This window comes from Salmo salar, chromosome 23 (assembly GCF_965601325.2).
Source record: "Salmo salar chromosome 23, fSalSal1, whole genome shotgun sequence".
Classification (NCBI taxonomy): Eukaryota; Metazoa; Chordata; class Actinopteri; order Salmoniformes; family Salmonidae; genus Salmo; species Salmo salar.
In genome coordinates this window covers 47,767,501-47,783,564 of record NC_138313.1, presented here as the reverse complement: position 1 = coordinate 47,783,564, position 16,064 = coordinate 47,767,501, and the positions used below count along the sequence as shown (strand labels likewise).

General features: G+C 44.6%; 1 protein-coding gene across 1 annotated transcript in view; it reads left to right on the top strand.

Annotated features, from left to right (window-relative positions):
- Nucleotides 1-524: 524 nt before the first annotated feature.
- LOC145850486 (synaptotagmin-7) overlaps nucleotides 525-16,064 on the top strand; it is a 210,756-nt gene continuing 195,216 nt past the window's right edge. The window contains exon 1 of the mRNA XM_082968192.1: nucleotides 525-878. Within this exon, the coding sequence (XP_082824318.1) occupies nucleotides 845-878 (34 nt within the window). The 5' untranslated portion in view covers nucleotides 525-844. The remainder of the gene's footprint in view (nucleotides 879-16,064) is intronic.

Genomic DNA, 16,064 nt, shown 5'->3' with positions numbered 1-16,064 from the left:
CGCATCCCTCAAGATTCCGGAAGTTGCCAAAATGTAAACATATATTTGAAATAATATATATATATATATATATATATATATATATATATATATATATATATATATATATATATATATATATCATTTCCAAAACCTTGCCTACTCCCTAAAACACGTGCTCCCTAAAACACGTCCGTGCGCAGATATGACTAGGTTGTAGGTGAGGGGACCACCTGTCTGCTATCATTGAGGACCCCCACTTCAAAGCAATAGTCTTTTCTTTTTTTTTAAATACCCTTTTAACCTTTTTTATTTTTTAAATAACCTTTTAACGTTGCTTAGGCATTGCACAACCACACAATTGAACCATCATTTTAACCCATTAGCACCTTGTTTTGTACAATTGGAATAGCAGCCAGGAGCAGTGAAATCTGATAAATACCAGAAGTATAATATCTACAAAGATTGAATTGCGTTAGAAGAAATCAAAGGCATAAGGAACCCTTGGCGACCAGCATATGAGCGCATTTAGGCATGCTTCCATCCTGGCTACCATCCCAAGACTTCTTTCAGAAACACTCTTTACTATACCCGCTGTTTCTTCTCTGAGCGTCACGGAGAAAAAGAAAGGAGAGAGAGAGAGAGAGAGAGAGAGGGGCTGACAAACTGACTACAGCTACCTGCTGGAAGCACGCTCTCGCACCGCACGCACTCTCAACCGAGCAACAAGACAATAAAACAGCTACAACAATACCCCGCAAATAGAGAAGAGTTGTGTGTGTTTTCCAGGCGGCAAAGAGGACTAATACTCATCATTACCATTGACCCAACGCCTTCAGAAAATCCCAGGAGTGAATTTATAGCCATGTATTTGAATAGAGAAGAGAACAATAGCAAAGGTAAGAATATTTTTAAAAAATGTATCCACTCTTTGCGAGGAGCACTCCTTGCCTGACAGTTTCAAGGTGTGTATTAGCGTACGGGGGACGGGGTAAACCCGCCTCTGTTATGATAATTGCTGTTATGTGTTGGCCATAAGTTGAGGGTCATTGTCACGGACATCCGTAGGACATCTTGTAGGCTACACATAATGATCCCGACCGATGTTAATGTGTGTCATTGTAGGGCTCTAGGTCACTCTTTTCATCATATCAGATATCATGTCAGTGTTATTTATACACTAACCTTCCGTTTTTCTTTCTTAGCGATGATTTATGAATGTAGGCTAGAATACCTACTTGTTGTTAGGCATAGATGGTCTGCCTGCCGACGGTACGTCTCTTTTTTACGGGGGTATTTTGACATCTATTCACTAGTAAAGGACAACCAAACACAAGGTCACAACAGCATCCACAACGATGACCAAGTGTATGTGTGGAAGAGGCTAGGATATCCTCTCCTCTTCAGACGCCGACATTTGGCGGAAAAGCTACGCGTTATGGATTCGTTTATGAAAGAGAGAGAGAGAGAGAGAGGGAAGGAAAGAAGGGAGCAATGTCTAGGTTAAGAAGAAGAAGATGGGAAAGAAATCGGCATTTATTAGGAGTAGTAATCTCTCCCACGTGTTTTTGGAGGCGTAATGCGTGATTTGCGGGGTTTTCCAGTCTAATACTCTCTACTAGTGTCCCCCTATCTGGGCCGTCTCGCGTTCATTCGCTCTGGGCCGGGAGATAATTACAATCACCACCTAGACGAGACCTGCAGGTCTGTAGTAGCCTAATAACACCTGCTGCTGCTGCTGCTGGAGGAAGGAGAGAAAGGAGGAGGGCGTTTTTTTTGTTCATTTCCTTTAGACGTTAGATAATGGTCTCGTGCGCTGTGTGACTGATAAGGCCACGATACAACTACCGGTCTGTTTATTGTGTGTGTGTGTGTGTGTGTGTGTGTGTGTTGTAATATCGAGTACAACAACAACTAGTCTACAGACTGAAGAAGCTTTTTGGGAGGTGGAGTAGTAGACAGAAGGAGGTATTACGTTCCAGTCTTAGAGTCGGAATATTCCACTACTGCTCAGCCCTGGCTGCACATGCATGACTAGGGGCTTTTTTTCTTTCACGTGAGCATGTGGACTTTGACTGGCAGGTTGTTAGTCTGTAATCCGGTAGCCCGGTACGGCCGCGTGCTCTCTGCTCGTTTTAAAATTCATCACGCGTCTCAAGGTGGAGGAGAGAGGAGAGGAGAGAGAGAGAGATATTAAGAGGGAGAGAGAGAGATGGAGAGGAAGAGAGAGATTGAGAGGGTGAGAGACAGGGAGAGAGATGGAGAGTGAGAGAGAGAGATATGGAGAGGGAGATACAGAGAGAGAGATGGAGAGGGAGAGAAAGAGAAAGAGAGGGAGAGGGATAGACAGAGATTGATAGAGAGAGAAAGAGAGAGAGATGGAGTGGGAGCGAGAGAGATGGAGAGAGAGAGAGAGATGAAGAGGGAGACATAGAGAGAGAGGAGGATAGGGAAAGAGAGAGAGAGAGTTGTGTGGACCATATCGATGACTAGAAAAACGACTTGATCATCTCTCTCTCAATTCAATTCAAAGGGCTTTATTGCCAAAGCACGTGAAATAGATAATAAACAAAAGTGAAATAAACAATAAAAATGAACAGTAAACATTACACTCGCAAAAGTTCTAAAATAATAGACATTTCAAATGTCATATTATGTATATATACAGTGTTGTAACGATGCACAAATGGTTAAAGTACAAAAAGGAAAATAAATAAACATAAATATAGGTTGTATTTACAATGGTGTTTGTTCTTCACTGGTTGACCTTTTCTTGTGGCAACAGGTCACACATCTTGCTGCTGTGATGGAACACTGTGGTATTTCACCCAGTAGATATGGGGGTTTATCAGAATTGGATTTGTTTATGAATTTGTTGTGGGTCTGTGTAATCTGAGGGAAATAGGTATCTCTAATATGGTCATACATTTGGCAGGAGATATCTCTATCTCGCTCTCTCTCTCTACTGGGGAAATACATGCAGTCTGTTGTATTGTTGTCCCTACCTTCTTGTCCTTTGTGTTGTTATCTGTTATCTGTGCCCAATAATGGTTGTACCATGTGTTGTGTTGCTACCATGTTGGGCTGCTGCTGTGTTGTGATGCTACCATGTTGTTATCATGTTGTGTTGCTACCATGTTGTTGTCATGTTGTGTTGCTACCATGCTGTGTTGTCATGTGTTGCTGCCTTGTTATGTTGTTGTCTTAGGTCTCTCTTTATTTAGTGTTGTGTTGTCTCTCATGTCGTGATGTGTGTTTTGTCCTATATTTATATATATTTTTGTATATGTTTTATTTATATATATATATATGTATTTATTTATTATTATTCTTTATTTTTTATATCCCAGCCCCCGTCCCCGCAGGAGGCCTTTTGCCTTTTGGTAGGCCGTCATTGTAAATAAGAATTTCTTCTTAACTTACTTGCCTAGTTAAATAAAGGTTACTTATAATACATCCCAAATAGCAAACCATTCCCTGTATAGCAGTCTTGGCGCTGGTCAAATGTAAGCAAAAGGGTACCATTTGGGACGCAGGCCTGTCTGCCTGTTTGAAAATTGGCCTCAACTTTCAACTTAACTTCAGCTATAGAAATACTTTTTCCAAGGTTTGGCGGCTGTCCAGGATGGCATTGAATTGGCAGAAATATTGAATTACATTTTTTTAAAGGTTATATAGCTGGAGATGAGAAATGATTAGTTTTTCAGGGTTGCCTCACATTGAAGCTGTTTGGATAACACAATTGAATTATCTCTTAGCAAACACCTTCACACAAACGGATCCTGTGTGAGAAAAAAACTAAAACATTTCTGACAAATATTATTAAACCTTGGAGAAGTGGGAGAACATCGGAAATAAAATCCCTGACAGCTACGGCAAATAATATTCGCGCCCACAGTGACATGCAGTTTGTGTATCAGTATTTCAGTCAACAAGGTGTCTATTTGTAACAGTATTTCAGTCAACAAGGTCTCTATTTGTATCAGTATTTCAGTGAACACGGTATCTAATTTCTGTAAATTTTCTTCACATTCTGCAGTATATGTTTATCATCTTATATAGAGATACAGGATGAAAACACATTATAATTCTTAAGGTCAAAGGGCACATTTTTATAGTTTCTGATTATTAATGATGACCTCTGAACATCACACTCATGTGAGAGAAGCTGTATCCCAAATTGCACCACATTTCCTATATAGTGCATGGCTTTTGACCATTTGGGATGCATGCAAAAATTTGGCAAATTGCCTTTCTCTAGAATGCATCATCATTATCAACAGTGGGAAATTCTGGGGTGGTACAACACCTGCCCTTCTGGTTGGCTGTCTGGCATCCCTATGGGCTGTATCTCCCTGTCCTATTGGTGGACAAGACAGATGGCTTTAAAGCTATCAGGATCAATTACAACAGATGTCTCCTACCCAGTACCCAGTGTTCTTACCTGTCTTGCAGTTTTGGCCTTCTCTGATAGCTGGTGCCAATTTTTAATATATTTTTTTAATTTCACCTTTATTTAACCAGGTAGGCTAGTTAAGAACAAGTTCTCATTTGCAACTGCGACCTGGCCAAGATAAAGCAAAGCAATTCGACACATACAACAACACAGAGTTACACATGGAATAAACAAACATACAATCAATAATACAGTAGAAAAATCTATATACAGCATGTGCAAATGAGCTAGGACAAGCGAGGTAAGGCAATAAATAGGCTAGAGTGGCAAAGTAATTACAATATAGCAGTTAAACACTGGAATGGTAGGATGTGCAGAAGATGAATGTGCAAGTTGAGATACTGGGGAGCAAAGGAGCAAGATAAATAAATAAATACAGTATGGGGATGAGGTAGATTGGATGGGCTATTTACAGATGAGCTATGTACAGGTGCAGTGATCTGTGAGCTGCTCTGACAGCTGGTGCTTAAAGCTAGTGAGGGATGTAAGACTCTCCAGCTTCAGAGATTTTTGCAGTTCATTCCAGTCATTGGCAGCAGAGAACTGGAAGGAGAGGCGGCCAAAAGAAGAATTGGCTTTGGGGGTGACCAGTGAGATATACCTGCTGGAGCGCATGCTACGGGTGGGTGCTGCTATGGTGACCAGTGAGCTGAGATAAGGCGGGGCTTTACCTAGCAGAGACTTGTAGATGACCTGGAGCCAGTGGGTTTGGCGACGAGTATGAAGCGAGGGCCAGCCAACAAGATCATACAAGTCGCAGTGGTGAGTAGTATATGGGGCTTTGATGACAAAACGGATGGCACTGTGATAGACTGCATCCAATTTGTTGAGGCTATTTTGCAAATGACATCGACGGAGTCGAGGATCGGTTTCTAAGAAGAGGCTATTCACCACAATGTGTGAATGAAGCTCTTCATTTGGCATTGGGAAAAACACGAGATGAATTGTTACAAAAAAGACCCGCTAAAGCAAAAGAACACTCCGTAATGTTCACAACCACATATACTTTGAATTCGCAAAAAGTGGGAGGTGTGGTCAAGAAACACTGGCATATTTTATCATCGGACCCAGCTTTGCTGGCTGAATTTAAAAATCCACCACTCATTGTGTATAGGAGAGGTCGCAATTTACGCGATAAATTGGTTCATGCCAACTGCCAGCCACGAAAGAAAATCAGCCAGGCTCTTTTACGCCCTCTACCAAATGGTAGCTATAAATGCAGAGGATGCGCCCAGTGCAACAATATGATGATACCACCACCCATGTTATTTACATTATTAAATGTCCATGTGGGCTCTGCTATGTCGGTAAGACCTCCCGCTCTCTCAAATAGAGAATTAGTGAACATAAAAGTTCAACCAGACGAAACGACAGGGATTATCCAGTCGCAGTACATTTTAATGACCAAAAGCATGACATTTCTACCTTTAGATTTTGTGGTATGGAGAAAGTCAAGATATCAGACAGGGGAGGTGATATTAATAATACTCTGAGCAAAAGAGAATGTTTTTGGATTTTCACCCTCCAGACATTATTTCCTAAAGGACTTAATGATGAAATGCCTATGTATGTTATGTTGTGAATTTAAAATATGTCCCTATTTAAGATTACTCTGTTTTTCGTATGATGTACCCAATGATTAAGGAAAACTTGATATGTCCTCATTGTGATTTTATGGATGTATTCAATGCGTCTTCTTTATACACTTTTGTAATATTTGTGAAATGCATATTGTTATGTTTGGTAGCACTTATTTATTTTTCCTTTGCCTCCAACGCCTTTCCCATACGTGGAACGGATGTGGGTGGGGCTAGGTCTACATAGAGGTGCTGTTTTCAGAAAATTAACAAAAGCTCTGACGAAGGCCGTTAGGCCGATACGTAAAGCTTATTAAATATCAGTGATACTATCAAGAGCAGTGTGCGGTTTCCTTTTTTCCTTCATCCTGTTTCAACTGTTGCCATGCACCTGCAACAAGATTGCTCAGATGTGCGTGTGCCTTTTGAATTTTGCAAATGACATCGCCGAAGTCGAGGATCGGTAGGATGGTCAGTTTTACGAGGGTATGTTTGGCAGCATGAGTGAAGGATGCTTTGTTGCGAAATAGGAAGCCGATTCTAGATTTAATTTTGGATTTGAGATGTTTAATGTGGGTCTGGAAGGAGAGTTTACAGTCTAACCAGACACCTAGGTATTTGTAGTTGTCCACATATTCTAAGTAAGAACCGTCCAAAGTAGTGATGCTGGACGGGCGGGCAGGTTTGGGCAGCAATCGGTTGGAGAGAATGCATTTAGTTTTACTTGCATTTAAGAGCAGTTGGAGGCCACGGAAGGAGAGTTGTATGGCATTGAAGCTCATCTGGAGATTAGTTAACACAGTGTCCAACGAAGGGCCAGAGGTATACAGAATGGTGTCGTCTGCGTAGAGGTGGATCAAAGAATCACCAGCAGCAAGAGCGACATCCTTGATGTATACAGAGAAGAGAGTCGGCCCGAGAATTGAACCCTGTGGCACCCCCATAGAGACTGCCAGAGGTCCGGACAACAGGCCCTCCGATTTGACATACTGAACTCTATCGGAGAAGTAGTTGGTGAACCAAGCGAGGCAATCATTTGAGAAACCAAGGCTGTTGAGTCTGCCAATAAGAATGTTGTGATTGACAGAGTCGAAAGCCTTAGCCAGGTTGATGAATACGGCTGCACAGTAATGTCTCTTATCGATGGCGGTTATGATATTGTTTAGGACCTTGAGCGTGGCTGAGGTGCACCCATAACCAGCTCTGAAACCAGATTGCATAGCGGAGAAGGTACGGTGAGATTCGAAATGGTTGGTAATCTGTTTGTTAACTTGGCTTTCAAAGACCTTAGAAAGGCAGGGTAGAATAGATATAGGTCTGTAGCAGTTTGGGTCTAGAGTGTCTCCCCCTTTGAAGAGGGGGATGACCGCGGCAGCTTTCCAATCTGTGGGAATCTCAGGCGATACGAAAGAGAGGTTGAACAGGCTAGTAATAGGGGTTGCAATAATTTCGGCAGATAATTTTAGAAAGAGAGGGTCCAGATTGTCTAGCCCGGCTGATTTGTAGTGGTCCAGATTTTGCGGCTCTTTCAGAACATCAGCTATCTGGATTTGGGAGAAGGAGAAGTGGGGGAGGTTTGGGCGAGTTGCTGTGGGGAGCGCAGGGCTGCTTACCGGGGTAGCGGTAGCCAGGTGGAAAGCATGGCCAGCCGAGAAAAAATCTTATTGAAATTCTCAATTATTATGGATTTATTGGTAGTGACAGTCTTTCCTAGCCTCAGTGCAGTGGGCAGCTGGGAGGAGGTGCTCTTATTCTCCATGGACTTTACAGTGTCCCAGAACTTTTTTGAGTTTGTACTACAGGATGCAAATTTCTGTTTGAAAAAGCTGGCCTTAGCTTTCCTAACTGCCTGTGTATATTGGTTCCTAACTTCCCTAAAAAGTTGCATATCACGGGGGCTATTCGATGCTAATGCAGAACGCCACAGGATGTTTTTGTGCTGGTCAAGGGCAGACAGGTCTGGAGTGAACCAAGGGCTATATCTATTCCTAGTTCTATTTTTTTTGAATGGAGCATGCTTATTTAAGATGGTGAGGAAGGCACTTTCAAAGAATAACCAGGCATCCTCTACTGACGGAAGGAGGTCAATGTCATTCCAGGATACCCCGGCCAGGTCGATTGACAGTGATGAGGGGTGGTCGTTTGACTGCTGACCCATTACGGATACAGGCAATGAGGCAGTGATCACTGAGATCTTGGTTGAAAACAGCAAAGGTGTATTTGGAGGGTGAGTTAGTTAGAATGATATCTATGAGGGTGCCCGTGTTTACAGATTTGGAGTTGTACCTGGTAGGTTCATTGATCATTTGTGTGAGATGGAGGGCATCAAGCTTAGATTTTAGGATGGCCGGGGTGTTAAGCATGTCCCAGTTTAGGTCACCTAGCAGCACGAGCTCAGAAGATAGATGGGGGGACAATCAATTCACATATGGTGTCCAGGGCACAGCTAGGGGCAGAGGGTGGTCTATAGCAAGCGGCAACGGTGAGAGACTTGTTTCTGGAAAGGTGAATTTTTAGAAGTAGAAGCTCGAATTGTTTTGGAACAGACCTGGATAGTAAGATAGAACTCTGCAGGCTATCTCTGCAGTAGATTGCAAGACCACCCCCTTTGGCAATTCTATTTTGTATGGGTCCAGTGAGCGGTTGGGCTGGCTGGGGACATGGCGATTCAGACAGTTACCAGGCCAGGGATAGCAAGCTAGCAGTTAGCAGGCCGGGGCTAGCAAGCTAGCATAAGGGCCTTAGAGGGACGTCGCGATGGGGGAAAAGTCTGTTTTTGCCTCCTCGTGCGGTGACGTCGATAGACCAGTCATGGAGTTAGTAGGGTTCCAAGTAGCAAAGGGGTCCAAGTCCAATTGGCAAAATTGGTATAGTGGTCCAAGAAACTGGCCGGTGAATCAGCTAACTGTCCAATATGCTATAGATAGCTAGCAGGCCGCGATTAGCAGAATGGGCCTTCAGGGGACGTCGCGCCTGAGGGGCCTGTTGGGATCCTCGGGCAGATTATGTCGGTATTCCAGTCGTGAAGGATCGGCGGGGTTCCATGCCCCGTACCGGCAGTAGAAGGGGTCCGGATATTGTAGCCGAGGAGTGGGCTTCAGGAGTAGCCCAGAAGCCCTAGCCGGGAGATGGGTCTAGCATGGGCTAGCCCCAGGCAAGTTGGTGCTTGGTCCGGGATGGGAACGTTAGCCAGGAGTAGTCAACCCGGGTTGCGGTTAGCTAGCTGCCATGATCCAGATGAAAGGGTTCAGAGTTTGCGGTAGGAATCCGGGGATATGGAGAGAAAAATAGGTCCGGTATGCTCTGGTTTGAAATGCGTTGTACGAACTTGCGAGAGCTTTCCGAGCTAAAGGTTAGCTGACTGATAGCTGATAGCTGGTAGCTAGTTAGCTAGCTAGCTTCAGTTGAGGTATTCCAGTTCGGAGGTAAATAGAAATACTTTAGAAAAAAAAACAGATCTACACCACATTGGGTGAGGCGGGTTGCAGGAGAGTATTTTTAAGATGAAGTTTAGGAAAAATATTAAAAAGAAAGCAAAGAAAAATATGTAAAAATATGTATACATGGGACGAGACAAGGCAAAGGATGTCTGACTGCTACGCCATCTTGGATATTCAGTTCAGTTTGCCCCCTTGGCCCTAAACATTTCTTGTCCTCTTGACCCTAACCCTTGCCTGTCCCCTTGGCCCTACCCTTGCTTGTTTCCCTTGGCCCTAATGCTTGCCTGTCTTCTTTGCCCGAACCCTTGGCTGTCCCCTTGGCCATAACCCTTGCCTGTCCTCTTGGCCCTAACCCTTCCTGTTCTCTTGGCCCTAACCCTTGCCTGTCCTCTTGGTCCTAACCCTTGCTTGTCCTCTTTGCCCTATCCCTTGCCTGTCCTCTTGGCCCTAAGCCTTGCCTGTCTTCTTGGCCCTAACCTTGCTTGTCCCCTTGGCCCTGAAGCCCTTTCTTGTCTTCTTGGCCCTAACCCATTCTTGTCCTCTTGGCTATAACCCTTGCCTGTCCCCTTGGCCCTACCCTTGCTTGTTTCCCTTGGCCCTAATGCTTGCCTGTCTTCTTTGCCCTAACCCTTGCCTGTCCCCTTGGCCATAACCCTTGCCTGTCCTCTTGGCCCTAACCCTTGCCTGTCCTCTTGGCCCTAACCCTTGCCTGTGCTCTTGGTTCTAACCCTTGCCTGTCCTCTTGGCCCTAAGCCTTGCCTGTCTTCTTGGTCCTAACCTTGCTTGTCCTCTTTGCCCTATCCCTTGCCTGTCCTCTTGGCCCTAAGCCTTGCCTGTCTTCTTGGCCCTAACCTTGCTTGTCCCCTTGGCCCTGAAGCCCTTTCTTGTCTTCTTGGCCCTAACCCATTCTTGTCCTCTTGGCTATAACCCTTGCCTGTCTCCTTGGCCCTACCCTTGCTTGTTTCCCTTGGCCCTAATGCTTGCCTGTCTTCTTTGCCCTAACCCTTGCCTGTCCCCTTGGCCATAACCCTTGCCTGTCCTCTTGGCCCTAACCCTTGCCTGTGCTCTTGGTTCTAACCCTTGCCTGTCCTCTTGGCCCTAAAGCCCTTTCTTGTCTTCTTGGCCCTAACCCATTCTTGTCCTCTTGGCTATAACCCTTGCTTGACCCGTTGGCCCCTTGCCTGTCCCCTTAGCCCTACACTTGCTTGTTTTTTCTTGGCCATAACCCTTTCCTGTCCTCTTGGCCCTAACCCTTGCCTGTCCTCTTGGCCATAACACTTGCTTGTCCTCTTGGCCCTAACCCTTTCCTGTCCTCTTGGCCCTAACCCTTGCCTGTCCTCTTGCGCCTAACCCTTGCTTGTCCTCTTGGCCCTAACCCTTTCTTGTCTTCTTGGCCCTAACCCTTTCTTGTCCTCTTGACCCTAACCCTTGCTTGACATGTTGGCCCTAACCCTTGCCTGTCCCCTTGGCCCTAACCCTTTTTTGTCCTCTTGACCCTAACCCTTGCCTGTCCCCTTGGCCCTAACCCTTTTTTGTCCTCTTGGCCCTAACCCTTGCCTGTCCTCTTGGCCCTATCCCTTTCTTGTCCTCTTGGCCCTAACCCTTGCCTGTCCTCTTGGCGCAAACCCTTGCTTGTCCCCTTGGCCCTAACCCATTCTTGTCCTTTTGGCCCTATCCAATTCTTGTCCTCTTGGCCCTAACCCTTGCTTGACCCGTTGTAACTAATCCTTGCTTTTCTTGTTGCCCCTAACCCTTGCTTATCTCCTTGCCCTAAACCTTTCTTGTCCTCTTCGCCCTAAACCTTGCTTGTCCCATTGGCCCTAATCCTGTCTTGTAGGCCCTATCCCTTGCCTGTCCCCTTGGCACAAACCCTTGCCTGCCCCATTTGCCCTAACCCTTGCCTGTCCTCTTGGCCCTAATCTTTGCTAGGTATTTTGGCCCTAACCCTTGCTTGTCCTCTTGGCCCTAATCCTTGTCTCTTCTCTTGGCCCTATCCCTTTCTTGTCCTCTTGGCCCTAACCCTTGCCTGTCCTCTTGGCCCTAACTCTTGCTTGTCGTCTTGGCCGTAACCCTTGCCTGTCCTCTTGGCCCTAACTCTTGCTTGTCCCCTTGGCCCTAACCCCTGCCTGTCCTCTTGACCCTAACTGTTCCCTGTACGTCTTGGCCCTAACCATTGCTTGTTATTTTGGCCCTAGCCCTTGCCTGTCCTCTTGGCCATAACCCCTGCCGCTCTGCCCCTGCCCGACTCTTGGCCCTAACCCTTGCTTGTCCTCTTGGCCCTAACCCTTGCCTGTCCTCTTGGTGCAAACCCTCGCTTGTCATCTTGGCCCTAACCCTTGCCTGTCCTCGTGGCCCTAACCCTTGCCTGTCCTATTGCATATTGTCTGGTTAGGCATCAGCAGTGCGGTGATGGCTCTTCCTGACTTCTTCCATATTGCTTTGACCTTATAGATCTGCAAACATTAAAGGGCCAAGGGGGAAGATAAGGGTTAAATTTGACCTGGCAGAGTGTGACCGACGCGGCGGGCCACCATATTGCTTAGTTCCACCTAACATATCATCAATACACACCTTCATTCTAAGGATACATTCCATACCTGTTGATTCCTTCATTCTAGGGCTGCAGTCCATACCTGTTGACTCCTTCATTCTAGGGCTACAGTCCATACCTGTTGACTCCTTCATTCTAGGGCTACAGTCCATACCTGTTGACTCCTTCATTCTAGGGCTACAGTCCATACCTGTTGACTCCGTCATGCTAGGGCTACAGTCCATACCTGTTGACTCCTTCATTCTAGGGCTACAGTCCATACCTGTTGACTCCTGGCTGTCAGAGAAAAAACATTAGTTTCTTGCTAATATCGTGAGATCAAAGACACTGAAGCCACTGGAAGCCTTATCCTTTGGTTGTGTGTCTCCACAGGGCCCTGGTCAAAAGGAGTGCACTAGGGAATAGGGTGCCATTTGATACACAGCCCTGGTCAAATGGAGTGCACTAGGGAATAGGGTGCCATTTGATACACAGCCCTGGTCAAAAGGAGTGCACTAGGGAATAGGGTGCCATTTGATACACAGCCCTGGTCAAAAGGAGTGCACTAGATAATAGGGTGCCATTTGAGATATACAGCCTTGGTCAAAAGGAGTGCACTAGGGAATAGGGTGCCATTTGAGATATAACCTTGGTCAAAAGGAGTGCACTAGGGAATAGGGTGCCATTTGAGATATAACCTTGGTCAAAAGGAGTGCACTAGGGAATAGGGTGCCACAGCTCATAGTGTGATCCCTACTGACCAGAGCAGAGAGCACAAGCACAGGGTGAAGAACCGTCTTTATGGATTTCAAACCAACAATTTAATATTTCACCGTAATGGCATATGTCTCCCTTTTTTCCCAGGCAGAGTTATGATGATTGTTGGTATAAACCGATACATCGGAAATGTTGCTCCCTGAACCCGCTGAAAGAATGAAAAGGAGCCTGGGTTAGGAAGGCTGTTTAACATCTGTCATATGGTGTGGAGAGTAACGTCGGCCAGAGAATGGGAAGGTTCTTCACCTCTATGTTATTGTTGCCCTGCCGGGAGGAAATTGATGATGTCCTGCTCTTCATGGTTAATTCACTCATGTAGAATTGGAAATGATTTGTGGGATTGTTGCTGCTGTTGCTGCTGAGGCGTGGGTCTAATGTCCATGTCTGTTTAGAAGATGAATTGAGAGAGGAGGGGGGGGGGGGGGGGGGTGACGGGGGGGAGCGAAAAATGGCAAAGCTATGAATATGAGCTTTCTATTCAATCAGTGTACATGTCTGTGGATAGAGCTTCTATCTGGGGGATTACTATAGATATCTATAGATGTCCTTCTAATGCCCTGGGACCTAATAATGACTTATAGAAAAATCCTTTACATACTGTATCAGCTTCTCTTATCAGAACCATATATTTAGAGAGTTGGGCCATTGGTCACTCCAGAGCCATATATTTAGAGAGTTGGGCCATAGGTCACTCCAGAGCCATATATTTAGAGAGTTAGGCTATTGGTCACTCCAGAGCCATATATTTAGAGAGTTGGGCCATAGGTCACTCCAGAACCATATATTTAGAGAGTTGGGCCATAGGTCACTCCAGAACCATATATTTAGAGAGTTAGGCTATTGGTCACTCCAGAGCCATATATTTAGAGAGTTGGGCCATAGGTCACTCCAGAACCATATATTTAGAGAGTTGGGTCATAGGTCACTCCAGAACCATTTATTTAGAGAGTTGGGGCATAGGTCACTCCAGAGCCATATATTTAGAGAGTTGGGCCATAGGTCACTCCAGAACCATATATTTAGAGAGTTAGGCCATTGGTCACTCCAGAGCCATATATTTAGAGAGTTGGGATATTGGTCACTCCAGAACCATATATTTAGAGAGTTAGGCCATTGGTCACTCCAGAACCATATATTTAGAGAGTTGGGCCATAGGTCACTCCAGAGCCATATATTTAGAGAGTTGGGTCATAGGTCACTCCAGAACCATTTATTTAGAGAGTTGTGGCATAGGTCACTCCAGAACCATATATTTAGAGAGTTGGGCCATAGGTCACTCCAGAACCATATATTTAGAGAGTTGGGCCATTGGTCACTCCAGAGCCATATTTTTAGAGAGTTGGGCCATAGGTCACTCCAGAGCCATATTTTTAGAGAGTTAGGCCATTGGTCACTCCAGAACCATATAATTAGAGAGTTAGGCCATTGGTCACTCCAGAACCATATATTTAGAGAGTTGGGCCATAGGTCACTCCAGAACCATATTTTTAGAGAGTTAGGCCATTGGTCACTCCAGAACCATATAATTAGAGAGTTAGGCCATTGGTCACTCCAGAACCATATATTTAGAGAGTTGGGCCATAGGTCACTCCAGAACCATATATTTAGAGAGTTGGGCCATAGGTCACTCCAGAACCATATATTTAGAGAGTTGGGCCATTGGTCACTCCAGAACCATATATTTAGAGAGTTGGGCCAACTTTTAGAATTTTGAATAATGCAGAAATCCCATTGTCCAAACTCTCCAAAGGGTAATGCCATCTTGCATCCTTGGGACGTCCATACCCTAACCCTTTTTCATTTAACTTCAATTAGGGAACAGCTACTCTGTGAAGTGCGCTTGTGCAATAACTCAATTCGCCTTCGCATTCCTTCTAAACAACACAATTTATTACAATTTTGGCAAAGTGTAAAGTCTACAAAACTTAGTCCACTCTGTTCATAACAGATTCTAGTTTTTGGAACAGAAAACTGTATTGAGATCAAATGTTTCATTGATGAGAAAATTTGCAGAATGTTGAGCCAAAATCCATCTCGTTCCATCTTCTCTCTCTCCCGGCCACTGGGCTTCCTCTCATTACCATATTTGGTGTTGAGTGGAAACGCCAAGCCGGATGCTTCACATTTATACGTCCCGATTAAATATCTATCTCATTGTTGTGTCGGTGACATTACTCTGGGTCGGTCTACTTGACGACGACGCTGTAATTTACAGCCCCAGTTTATGTATCCAGTCCTTAATCAAACAGAGAGACAAATGGTTAAACACTGTGATTTATTATTAAACTGTGGGGAGAGTCTCAGTCTATATCTCAAATGGCACCCTATTCCCCTATGTAGTGCACTACTTTAGACCAGAGCCCTGTGGGCCTTTGTCAAAGTAGTGCACTATGGAATAGGGTGCATTTAGGGACCTAGTCCCTAGTGGAAGGATACAGAGAGCGAAAGAGAGAAAGGGCAATAAATACAGTCCCTAGTGGAAGGATACATAACTGGGGATTTGTGAGCAGACTAATCACATATTGAAATGGAAGATAACTGTGTAGAAAGAACGAGGAGTTTTTACTTACGGAGAAATAAAACCTGACTAAAACATGACTATGTAGGAGAACTAATCCAGAGCGACGCACAGTACAGTGATTTACAGTACAGTGATTTACAGTTTAATGATTTACAGTACAGTGATTTACAGCACAATGAGTTACAGTACAGTGATTTACAGTTCAATGATTTACAGTACAGTGATTTACAGTTCAGTGATTTACAGGACAGTGATTTACAGTACAGTGATTTACAGTACAGTGATTTACAGTTTAATGATTTACAGTACCGGGATTTACAGTACAGTGATTTACAGTTTAATGATTTATAGTTTAATGATTTACAGGACAGTGACTTACAGGACAGTGATTTACAGTACAGTGATTTACAGTTGAATGATTTACAGTACAGTGATTTACAGTACAGTGATTTACAGTTTAATTATTTACAGTACAGTGATTTACACTTCAGTGATTTACAGCACAGTGATTTACAGCACAGTGATTTACAGTACAGTGATTTACAGTTTAATGATTTACAGTACAGTGAACACATATATTATTAGCATGTACTGTATGACATGGACATTTCGTTTTTTTTGCATGATCCCCCTGAGACACCGTCGGAGAGTGGGGTCACGGCCAGGGGTCAGCCACCCCCTTAGCAGTTCAGGTTAAGTACCTTGCGTAGCTCAACATTTTTCACGTAGTCGGCCCGCGTATTGAACTAGAACCCCTTTTGGTTACTGGCCCAATGCCTTAAGG